The 12,859-nt window shown below is 44.7% G+C and overlaps 1 protein-coding gene across 1 annotated transcript; it reads left to right on the top strand.

The window, feature by feature from the left end:
- The first annotated feature begins 458 nt into the window (after nt 1-458).
- LOC118395476 (lens fiber membrane intrinsic protein) lies at nt 459-12,346 on the top strand. Its single transcript, XM_035789296.2, has 5 exons — nt 459-572; nt 2,002-2,224; nt 4,608-4,748; nt 5,584-5,718; nt 12,134-12,346. Exons 2-5 carry the CDS (start codon nt 2,047-2,049, stop codon nt 12,202-12,204), a joined length of 525 nt encoding a protein of 174 aa, XP_035645189.1. The 5' UTR covers nt 459-572; nt 2,002-2,046; the 3' UTR covers nt 12,205-12,346.
- Nucleotides 12,347-12,859: the final 513 nt, after the last annotated feature.

Raw genomic sequence — 12,859 nt, forward strand, 5'->3', positions numbered from 1 at the left:
TCCAGCCCTGTTATAACACACCAGGTTAAAGTATTCCATATGAAACTACCAATCAGTGTTACTATAGGGCTGGACCCTGGACCAGTGAGTGACCATGTACTGTACAGCATGACATGCTGACCCTGGATGGTACCCACTACCCACCATGGCGGTAAGGACATGGTGAACCCAGCCCTGGCATGGCTGAATCCGGGTGGTGTTGTGGCCCTCTATCCACAAAAGAGTCCCGCGACGCCGAGGGCTGCCTGCCAGGGCAACTCAGCCACTCTCTAAGAGGAAGGCAGAATAGGTAAGGAGGAAGAGGCCATGAGTGAAGGTGTAAGAAATGCAGATGGAGAGAGCAAGCAAGTGTACAGCTTAGAGGGAGAGAGTGGAGGCAACGGGGTAACGGTGCGCGATAGAGGGATGGAGAGGGAGTGAACGAGAGAGAGAGAGGGATTACCATCATTCACGTTGCACTCGATCATTCCCTCTATTGTACAGGCAGACAATGGGGGCCATGGGTAGAGGGTTTAAAAAGGATAGACTCACGCAGACAGCAAACCACCCAGCACAGAGACAGCAACCAACAGGTATCTGCAAACTTTCCTTCTTTTTTTTTTTTACATGGATATAAATGGACTATATACAAAAACACATTATAGCAACAAGAATATGAGGGAACTGCTCTTTGGAGAAAACTCACTTTCTATCTTTGGTCTGTTTATTTCAATCAAAAGAACAAATATAATTAAGAGTATAAATGGGACAGTTAACATTTGATTTAGCTTTTGGTCTTCGGATGCATTGAGGCTGCTGCAGGAATTGAAATGGCAACTATGGAATATTGTACCCTTACTTCACCATCGTGCTGCCCCGAAGGTCTGGGATATGTCCTCACCATCGTGCTGCCCCGAAGGGCTTGGATATTTCTTCACCATCGTGCTGCCCCGAAGGTCTGGGATATTTCTTCACCATCGTGCTGCCCCGAAGGGCTTGGATATTTCTTCACACCAGACCTTTTCGCATTGCCCTTCCAGCAGGGTTCCAAGCAGCATATGGTGGATGGTTTGGTTCGGCTCAGTAGTTTGGAAAGGGTATTGGTACCCCATCACGCTGGTCACAGAGCAACATGCTGACAGATCTATTGCTCAGCATTAGAAGATTAGTTGTGATGCGCTGGGGGAATTAGTTGGAAACAATGGTTTGAAATCAGCCTGTTCAGCACTCTCATTGACATGCAGTCATTTTGGTTAAGTGCTTTGTTTGGTTTGGCAAAATGTGCAGGTTTTTGCTTTTGTTCTTGTTGGCTCTTGATCAGATAGGTGGAAATATGCATTCAATAATGTTTAAATGACATTTTAATGGATTAGAAATGGAGTTAACTTGAGCAATCTTTTTTGCAAAAAGCTTTGCATGGTGACTAGAAGTGCAGTTGTTGTTAGTGTGCTTATATTTGGGTAGGTGTCACAACCACATGCCATTAAAACTTGATGTGTCCGCTCCGAAGCCTAAAGGTGTTAGGGTTGACTTCCAAATGAAGGCCCTGCTTGAACTTCAAAAATGCATCCTTCCTTCAGTTCTTCCTTCAAGCCTAAATCACAGATTAGTCTAAACTGCTTTCGCCTATGAAAGGATGGTAGATAAGACCCAAGTAAAGATGCATTTCATAAAATTGAGCGCAAGGCTGTTTGCAATGCCACCGTTGTAATGTTCACCCCAACACATGTCCACCCGTGTGTCCACCCGTGTGTCGCCCCCCCCCCCCGGCATTTTTGTTGTTGTTGCTTCCTCACCCAGTCTTCTATCCAATGTATGCCATAAGTTCGAAGCGTGTTTTTCCCCTTCTGATCTGTTCGACAAACAGGTGGTAAAAACTCAACACATGGTACACTTTTTAAAAGTTACAAATGTTATCCTCCACTTCGAGATGATTTTGTTCAAGCTTGTATTGGTTAGAGTGATACATAGTGATGAACTCTTTCAAATCTTCATTTATTTTTCATTTTTACCTCAAAACAGTTGCGGTGCATTTAGGAGGACTGTGCTATCCCAGGCTTCTCCTTGATGCTGTACACTTTAGCAGGAGGGGGCACACTCTGTGGTGTGGCCGCCCTCGTGCTCCTCATAGTCTCCACGGCAACCGACTTCTGGATGCAGTACCGCTACTCAGGCGCCTCGGCCAACCAGGGCCTCTGGAGGTTTTGCATCAATCACAAGTGCCATGCCCACACCATCACTGTGGGTGAGTAGTACAATCTACTTTTAACTAATAATTTAGGATCCACTATGAATTTTTCTTACTTTGAGGGGATTTTGGCATGCAAATAAGAGCATGCTACCTGGGGTCCATTGACAACAAAAAAGCACTGAGAATCAATGCTAATGTGGCTAAGGCAGATAGTGGCTATGGTTATTTATAAGCTGGGTGGTTTTGAGCCCTGAATGCTGATTGGTTGACAGCCGTGGAATATGAGACCGCATACCACGGGTATGACGAAACATTTATTTTTACTGCTCTAATTATGTTGGAAACCAGTTTATAATAGCAATAAGGCACCTCTGGAATTTGTGGTATATTGCCAATATACCACGGCTAAGTGCCGTGTCCAGGGACTCCGCATTGCTTGGTGCCTATGAACAGTCCTTTGCCGTGGTATATTGGCCATATACCACAAATCTCCTCAGGCCTTATTGCTTAAATATACATTATTTTTCTTAAACTACTTTCAAGGTAAGGAACCTACAAGTCATTTTGTATTTTTGGTGAACTACCCCTTTAACCTCAACTTGTGATCAAGAGTCTGTTTTTGGCCTAACCACTAAAACTGACCCTGAACGATAACGATTATGAATAGCCTATAGAGATACTGTAAATTGAGTCAAATTATAGTTACATAAAACCGCTAACTATTTGGATTTTATGAATCACACATAATTATAGTTACATAAAACTGCTAACTATTTTATTTATTGAATCACACATAACTACAATACACATGTTGGCCTACATACCAACCTATAAATAAAACACTTTTGATAGCTACGAAGGAGATTTCTTACCAATGCTAATATACTAAAGTATTCAGACCCCTTGGCTTTTTACACATTTTGTTACTTTACAGCCTTATTATAAAATGTATTAAATAGTTTCCCCCCTCAGTCTACACACAATACCCCATAATGACAAAGCAAAAATAGGTTTAGAAATTTGCGAATGTGTTAAAAAAAGTGAAATATCACATTTACAATAATCAGACCCTTTACTCAGTACTTTGTTGAAGCACCTTTAGCAGCGATTACAGCCTCGAGGCTTCTTGGGTATGACGCTACAAGCTTGGCACACCTGTATTTGAGGAGTTTCTCCCATTCTTCTCTGCAGGTCCTTTCAAGCTCTGTCAGGTTGGATGGGGAGCGTCGCTGCACAGCTATTTTCAGGTTTCTCCAGAGATGTTCGATTGGGTTCAAGTCCGGGCTCTGGCTGGGCAACTCAAGGACATTGAGACTTGTCCCAAAGCCACTCCTGCATTGTCTTGGCTGCGTGCTTAGGGGTTGTTGTCCTGTTGGAAGGTGAACCTTCGCTCCAGTCTGGGGTCCTTAGTGCTCTGGAGCAGGTTTTCATCAAGGATCTCTCTGTACTTTGCTCTGTTTATATTTCCCTCAATCCTGACTAGTCTCCCTGCCACTGAAAAACATCCCCACAGCAGGATGCTGCCACCACCATGATTCACCGTAGGGATGGTGCCAGGTTTCCTCCAGACGGTTTCATCAGACCAGAGAATCTTGTTTCTCATGGTCAGAGTCCTTTAGGTGCCTATTGGCAAACTCCAAGCGGGCTGTCATGTGCCTGTTACTGAGGAGTGGCTTCTGTCTGGCCATTCTACTATAAAAGGCCTGATTGGTGGAGTGTTACAGAGATGGTTGTCCTTCTGGAAGGTTCTCCCATCTCCACAGAGGAACTCTTGAGCTCTGTCAGTGACCATCGGGTTCTTACTCACCTCCCTGACCAAGTCATTCTCTCCCGATTGCTCAGTTTGGCCAGGCGGCCAGCTCTAGGAAGAGTCACGGTGGTTCCAAACTTCTTCCATTTAAGAATGGTGGGGGCCACTATGTTCTTGGGGACCTTCAATGCTGCAGAAATGTTTTTTGTACCCTACCCTAGATCTGTGCGTCGACAATCCTGTCTCGGAGCTCTACAGACAATTCCTTAGACCTCGTGGCTTGGTTTTTGCTCTGACATGCACTGTCAACTGTGGGACCTTATATAAACAGGTGTGCCTTTCCAAATCATGTACAATCAAACGAATTTACCACAGGTGGACTCCAAGTTGTAGAAACGTCTCAAGGATGATCAATGGAAACAGGATGCACCGGAGCTCAATTTCAAGTCTCATAGCAAAGGGTCTGAATACTTATGTAAATAAGGTATATATATATATATATATATTTTTTTTTTTTGCTTAAAAATATAAACCTGTTTTTGCTTTGTCATTATGGGGTGTGTAGATGGATGAGGAAAATAATGACATCTATTTTAGAATAAGGCTGTAATTTAACAAAATGTGGAATGTCAAGGGGTCTGAATACTTTCCGAATGCACTGTATATGACGCTGTCCTCTCTGCACAGCCTTCTGGGATGCGACGAGGGCCTTCATGCTGCTGGCCGTGCTGAGCTGCTTCGCTGGCGTGGTGCTGGGCCTGAGTGCCTTCGCCAATGGCACCAAGAGCAGGAGGGTCCGGATGGGGGGTATCGCTCTGCTCCTCTCAGGTAAACACCAGGGGCCATATTCATAAAGTGTTGCAGAGTAGGAGTGCTGATATAGGATATGTTTTGGATTTTGAATAACATTACATGGACATGGGGGACCTGATCCTAGATCAGCACCTACTCAGATGCTTTATGGATACCGGCCCTTATGTGAAAAGACAGGAAAGGAGAAAGCATGGAAGGCCAACAGGGGGTTTGCCTTGATCTGTCCAGTTCCTGCAAGGAGAATACACCAGTTTACACAATGGAAGTAGAAAGTATGGGACAGCGGACCAGTCAGGAAAAAATATATAGTGGGGAAAACAAGTATTTGATAACCTGCAAAATCGGCAGTGTTTCCTACTTACAAAGCATGTAGAGGTCTGTAATTTTTATCATAGGTACACTTCAACTGTGAGAGACGGAATCTAAAACAAAAATCCAGAAAATCACATTGTATGATGAAGTAATTCATTTGCATTTTATTGCATGACATAAGTATTTGATACATCAGAAAAGCAGAACTTAATATTTGGTACAGAAACCTTTATTTGCAATTACAGAGATCATACATTTCCTGTAGTTCTTGACCAGGTTTGCACACACTGCAGCAGTTGGAGTGTACCTATGATAAAAAATTACAGACATCTACATGCTTTGTAAGTAGGAAAACCTGCAAAATCGGCAGTGTATCAAATACTTGTTCTCCCCACTGTATAGATAATAAATCAGGAATTACATTTTGTAGAATTGTATAGACTTGAACAAACATCAACATTATTTTAAAAAACTTCTGTCTTGGCCACATCGACATGTTTCTCTCTTTTGCCCCACCACATTTTCTTTCATCCCTCAGGTTTTCTTGCTCTGTTAGCTCTGGCCATCTACACGGGTGTGACTGTCAACTTTTTTGGCAAGCGCTTCCTTGATTGGCGCTTCTCCTGGTCCTACATCTTATGTTGGGTGGCCATCATCTTAACGTTCGTTGCTGGTAAACTCCTCTAATAAACCCTTTGGTCTTTAAAGGGATAGTTTGAGATTAAAAAACCCTCTGGAGTCTAAGCGGGGTGGGGGGCTAACATGGAATTGTTTTAAGTTGGTCATACCAAGAATCATTTAGCTATTTGATTTGGAGTTTTAGGACCCCTTAACTTATCAAATTGTTTATTTTATTTGGCTTTACTGCTATTAGCCCATAGAAACACCGGTGGTGGAAAAAGTACCCAATTGTCATACTTGAGTAAAAGTAAAGATACCTTAACAGAACATTTTTACATTACATTTACATTTAAGTCATTTAGCAGACGCTCTTATCCAGAGCGACTTACAAATTGGTGCATTCACCTTATGACATCCAGTGGAACAGCCACTTTACAATAGTGCATTAAATCTTTTAAGGGGGGTGAGAAGGATTACTTTATCCTATCCTAGGTATTCCTTAAAGAGGTGGGGTTTCAGGTGTCTCCGGAAGGTGGTGATTGACTCCGCTGTCCTGGCGTCGTGAGGAGTTTGTTCCACCATTGGGGAGCCAGAGCAGCGAACAGTTTTGACTGGGCTGAGCGGGAACTGTACTTCCTCAGTGGTAGGGAGGCGAGCAGGCCAGAGGTGGATGAACGCAGTGCCCTTGTTTGGGTGTAGGGCCTGATCAGAGCCTGGAGGTACTGAGGTGCCGTTCCCCTCACAGCTCCGTAGGCAAGCACCATGGTCTTGTAGCGGATGCGAGCTTCAACTGGAAGCCAGTGGAGAGAGCGGAGGAGCGGGGTGACGTGAGAGAACTTGGGAAGGTTGAACACCAGACGGGCTGCGGCGTTCTGGATGAGTTGTAGGGGTTTAATGGCACAGGCAGGGAGCCCAGCCAACAGCGAGTTGCAGTAATCCAGACGGGAGATGACACGTGCCTGGATTAGGACCTGCGCCGCTTCCTGTGTGAGGCAGGGTCGTACTCTGCAGATGTTGTAGAGCATGAACCTACAGGAACGGGCCACCGCCTTGATGTTAGTTGAGAACGACAGGGTGTTGTCCAGGATCACGCCAAGGTTCTTAGCGCTCTGGGAGGAGGACACAATGGAGTTGTCAACCGTGATGGCGAGATCATGGAACGGGCAGTCCTTCCCCGGAAGGAAGAGCAGCTCCGTCTTGCCGAGGTTCAGCTTGAGGTGGTGATCCGTCATCCACACTGATATGTCTGCCAGACATGCAGAGATGCGATTCGCCACCTGGTCATCAGAAGGGGGAAAGGAGAAGATTAATTGTGTGTCGTCTGCATAGCAATGATAGGAGAGACCATGTGAGGTTATGACAGAGCCAAGTGACTTGGTGTATAGCGAGAATAGGAGAGGGCCTAGAACAGAGCCCTGGGGGACACCAGTGGTGAGAGCGCGTGGTGAGGAGACAGATTCTCGCCACGCCACCTGGTAGGAGCGACCTGTCAGGTAGGACGCAATCCAAGCGTGGGCCGCGCTGGAGATGCCCAACTCGGAAAGGGTGGAGAGGAGGATCTGATGGTTCACAGTATCGAAGGCAGCCGATAGGTCTAGAAGGATGAGAGCAGAGGAAAGAGAGTTAGCTTTAGCAGTGCGGAGCGCCTCCGTGATACAGAGAAGAGCAGTCTCAGTTGAATGACTAGTCTTGAAACCTGACTGATTTGGATCAAGAAGGTCATTCTGAGAGAGATAGCGGGAGAGCTGGCCAAGGACGGCACGTTCAAGAGTTTTGGAGAGAAAAGAAAGAAGGGATACTGGTCTGTAGTTGTTGACATCGGAGGGATCGAGTGTAGGTTTTTTTCAGAAGGGGTGCAACTCTCGCTCTCTTGAAGACGGAAGGGACGTAGCCAGCGGTCAGGGATGAGTTGATGAGCGAGGTGAGGTAAGGGAGAAGGTCTCCGGAAATGGTCTGGAGAAGAGAGGAGGGGATAGGGTCGAGCGGGCAGGTTGTTGGGCGGCCGGCCGTCACAAGACGCGAGATTTCATCTGGAGAGAGGGGAGAAAGAGGTCAGAGCACAGGGTAGGGCAGTGTGAGCAGAACCAGCGGTGTCGTTTGACTTAGCAAACGAGGATCGGATGTCGTCGACCTTCTTTTCAAAATGGTTGACGAAGTCATCTGCAGAGAGGGAGGAGGGGGGGGAGGGGGAGGAGGATTCAGGAGGGAGGAGAAGGTGGCAAAGAGCTTCCTAGGGTTAGAGGCAGATGCTTGGAATTTAGAGTGGTAGAAAGTGGCTTTAGCAGCAGAGACAGAGGAGGAAAATGTGGAGAGGAGGGAGTGAAAGGATGCCAGGTCCGCAGGGAGGCGAGTTTTCCTCCATTTCCGCTCGGCTGCCCGGAGCCCTGTTCTGTGAGCTCGCAATGAGTCTTCGAGCCACGGAGCGGGAGGGGAGGACCGAGCCGGCCTGGAAGATAGGGGACATAGAGAGTCAAAGGATGCAGAAAGGGAGGAGAGGAGGGTTGAGGAGGCAGAATCAGGAGATAGGTTGGAGAAGGTTTGAGCAGAGGGAAGAGATGATAGGATGGAAGAGGAGAGAGTAGCGGGGGAGAGAGAGCGAAGGTTGGGACGGCGCGATACCATCAGAGTAGGGGCAGTGTGGGAAGTGTTGGATGAGAGCGAGAGGGAAAAGGATACAAGGTAGTGGTCGGAGACTTGGAGGGGAGTTGCAATGAGGTTAGTGGAAGAACAGCATCTAGTAAAGATGAGGTCGAGCGTATTGCCTGCCTTGTGAGTAGGGGGGAAGGTGAGAGGGTGAGGTCAAAAGAGGAGAGGAGTGGAAAGAAGGAGGCAGAGAGGAATGAGTCAAAGGTAGACGTGGGGAGGTTAAAGTCGCCCAGAACTGTGAGAGGTGAGCCGTCCTCAGGAAAGGAGCTTATCAAGGCATCAAGCTCATTGATGAACTCTCCGAGGGGGCCTGGAGGGCGATAAATGATAAGGATGTTAAGCTTGAAAGGGCTGGTAACTGTGACAGCATGAAATTCAAAGGAGGCGATAGACAGATGGGTAAGGGGAGAAAGAGAGAATGACCACTTGGGAGAGATGAGGATCCCGGTGCCACCACCCCGCTGACCAGAAGCTCTCGGGGTGTGCGAGAACACGTGGGCGGACGAAGAGAGAGCAGTAGGAGTAGCAGTGTTATCTGTGGTGATCCATGTTTCCGTCAGTGCCAAGAAGTCGAGGACTGGAGGGAGGCATAGGCTGAGATGAACTCTGCCTTGTTGGCCGCAGATCGGCAGTTCCAGAGGCTACCGGAGACCTGGAACTCCACGTGGGTCGTGCGCGCTGGGACCACCAGATTAGGGTGGCCGCGGCCACGCGGTGTGGAGCGTTTGTATGGTCCGTGCAGAGAGGAGAGAACAGGGATAGACAGACACATAGTTGACAGGCTACAATAGAGGCTACGCTAATGCAAGGAGATTGGAATGACAAGTGGACTACACGTCTCGAATGTTCAGAAAGTTAAGCTTACGTAGCAAGAATCTTATTGACTAAAATGATTAAAATGACACAGTACTGCTGAAGTAGGCTAGCTGGCAGTGGCTGCGTTGTTGACTTTGTAGGCTAGCTGGCAGTGGCTGCGTTGTTGACACTACACTAATCAAGTCGTTCCGTTGAGTGTAATAGTTTCTACAGTGCTGCTATTCGGGGGCTAGCTGGCGAGCTAGCAGTGTTGATTACGTTACGTTGCGTTAAAAGAACGACAATAGCTGGCTAGCTAACCTAGAAAATCGCTCTAGACTACACAATTATCTTTGATACACAGACGGCTATGTAGCTAGCTACGATCAAACAAATCAAACCGTTGTGCTGTAATGAAATTAAATGAAAATGTGATACTACCTGTGGAGCGAAGCGGAATGCGACCGGGTTGTTGAGTGCGGAAGTTCTATTCAGTAGACGTTGGCTAGCTGTTGGCTAGCTAGCAGTGTCTCCTACGTTAAGGACGACAAATAGCTGGCTAGCTAACCTCGGTAAATTAAGATAATCACTCTAAGACTACACGCTCTAAACTACACAATTATCTTGGATACGAAGACAGCAAAGACAACTATGTAGCTAGCTAACACTACACTAATCAAGTCGTTCAGTTGAGTGTAATAGTTTCTACAGTGCTGCTATTCGGTAGACGGTGGACGTTTGCTAGCTGGCTAGCTGCTTGGCAGATAGCAGTGTAGACTACGTTAGGACGACGAAATACGAAGTTGCAATAGAAGTGCTGACTGTTTCACTTTGTTGTCCTCTTTCTTTTCCTTTTTCTTCTGTCCTTCTTTTGTCCTTATTTTGTCTTCCTTTCTTCTGTTAACTAGATATTTTTTGTTGTTATTCTTTGTAAGCTAGCTAGCTTCTTCCAGGAGAGTCCCTAGCAACTGCTTAGCAACAAGTAAACAATTCTGCTAGCAATTCAGCTAGCTAAGATAACTGTACAATTTTATGAAAAATAGTTAATTTTTCAAAAGCCTGTCTTTTTTAGTTTGTTCCTTGTTTTGTCTTCTATTGAGTCTTGCAGTTCTCTTGGATTTTTTTCGATTTTTTCACTCTAAAAAAACATTTAAATCTCAATATATACAGGAGCTCATTTTTCAGCAGCTGCTCAAATTTAGAACTCCGGAACACAACGACAAAATGACAAGTAAATGTAAAAATCACCAGTAAAATACCACTTGAGTAAAAGTCATTTGATTTAAATAGACTTAAGTATCAAAAGTAAATGTAATTGCAAAAAATAAAAGTATAAATCATCCCATTCTTTATATTAACCAAACTGCACAATTTTCTTGTTAACTTTTTATGGATACCAGGGGCACACTCCAACACTCAGACATAATTTACAAACAAATCATGTGTTTAGTGGGTCTGCAAGATCAGAGGCAGTAGGGTTGACCAGGGACGTTCTTTTGATAAGTGTGTGAATTGAACCATTTATGTCCTGCTAAGCATTCAAATTGTAACAAGTACTTTTGGGTGTCAGGAAGTAAAAGTTGTCAAAAATATAAATGGTAAAGTAATGTACAAATACTCCCAAACAACAACTTAAGTAAACTTTACACTACTGAGCAATGCATTGAATAACAGCTTTGTACATGCATAATCAGATGGTCCCCAAAAACATTTTAAAGGAAGTTTGTTATAGATCTGAGATATAAGATCAGGATTTTTTTTTGTAATTTACATGCATTTACCCTTTATTTTAGGCACAAAACTATATTCATATTTACTTCCATTAATTTTTTTATTTTTATCTGGTACCATCTACCTCTTCCTAGGGCAAAACAACAGATAAGTATGTGTTAGTGTGTAGCCCAAATGGTTCAGACGCTACAGACAGATGTTGCAGATCGGATGTACGAATTTAGAAGAGTCCCGTGTTCGTGAAAGTCTCACCTTTCCATGTAGGGGTCATAATAGTTTGTGGGCCACACCGTCCAGACGTTTGTGAGAAAACCGATTTTCGGGACGTCTCATAGTCTGACAACACAGCTCTAGCTCTGCCACATTTCACCGCAGATGTGGAGGGCGACGTCGGTGGATGCAGTGGATTGAGATGCAGCAACATGACGCAGCCCATGCAAAAAAAAAAACATCTCTAGCTTAAACTGCTGGATTTTGATGTGGATATCTTTGTTATTAATGCAAATTGGATTTCTCAGAACCGCAGACAGACTCTAGGGGGTTAAGCACTTTTTTCTACTTATCCAGAGTGCGTGCAGTTTGAAGGATGTTGAAGGTAGCTTCCAGTAGGTGCTCCTATAGACTTCGTCATTGCGCCAATGCTAGTTAACAGTGGCTCCAGAAACTACCTTCAAACTGCACGCAGCCAGAAAAATGGTATCCATGAGTTCATCGAACTTTAATCTCAAACTATCCCTTTGTGTTTAAGATGTTTTTTTTTTTTACATCAGCTACATTACAATATACAAGCTGGTTGAGAGAATGCCAAGTGTGTAAATCTGTCAACAAGGCAAAGGTGATGACTTTGAAGAATTATTTTAAAACTTTTATGGTTACTACATGATTCCATGTGTGCCATTTCATAGTTGATGTCTTCCATTACGTAGAAAAATGTTTTTTTTACATTTTTCTATTTAAAAAAAAAACTTGAATGAGTAGGTTCCCAAACATTTGACTGGTACTGTACAATCTGGTGTTACTGTTGTAGTGGGGTTAGGTTGCAATCCATTGATTAGCAACACTCACGATCCTTCAACGTACATACTGTACATCTTCTGTGGTTCGGATGGATCCAACTTCTGCCACCAACGGACAGTGCTGTAGATATTGTGTCTAGGTCCCATGGGTTAGCTGGGTTGCAACTAGCTTTTCAGGCTGTCCAAATTCAGACTTTTAAAGAAGTCCCTCTCAGCACAGGCTCTTTGAAACTATTCCATGTTGTGACTCATCCATTTCATTGTTGCTTGATCTTTCAGGTGTGTTCCAACTCTGTGCCTACCAGAAGAACATTTCCGAACCACCTCCTCCTAACATTCAAGAAAGCTAAATGGAGCACATCTTTTACTTGCACAAAACATAAAAACGATCACTCTCTAGTTTTTAGCATTATCATTGATAGCATTGTGACCACAAGGGAAACTACCGGTGTCCTTTGGCAAAATCTACTGAACAGAATAAATAGGAATATTTGACTGGCCTGGTCTCTTTACTTCATTGCTTATACATATCTTTTGATCTGTTTTCCACATCCATAAGCCTGGGGCATGGTTTCAAGCGATGTAATCTCAGGGGGGAGAAAGAAAAAAAAGTCCCCTTTTCAAGACCCTGTCTTTCAAAGATAATTCGTAAAAATACAAATAACTTCACAGATCTTCATTGTAAAGTGTTTAAAAACACTTTCCCATGCTTGTTCAATGAACAATAAACACGCGCCTGTGGAACGGTCGTTAAGAGACCAAACAACTTACAGACAGTAGGCAATTAAGGTCACAGTTATGAAAACTTAGGACACTACAGAGGCCTTTCTACTGCCTCTGAAAAACACCAAAATAAAGATGCCCAGGGTCCCAGCTTATCTGCGTGAAAGTGCCTTAGGCATGCTGCAAGGAGGAATGAGAACTGCAGATGTGGCCAGGGTAATAAATTGCATTGCCCGTACTGTGAGAGGTCTAAGACAGCGCTATAGGGAGACAGGACGGACA

This window comes from Oncorhynchus keta, chromosome 1, assembly GCF_023373465.1.
Source record: "Oncorhynchus keta strain PuntledgeMale-10-30-2019 chromosome 1, Oket_V2, whole genome shotgun sequence".
NCBI lineage: Eukaryota > Metazoa > Chordata > Actinopteri > Salmoniformes > Salmonidae > Oncorhynchus > Oncorhynchus keta.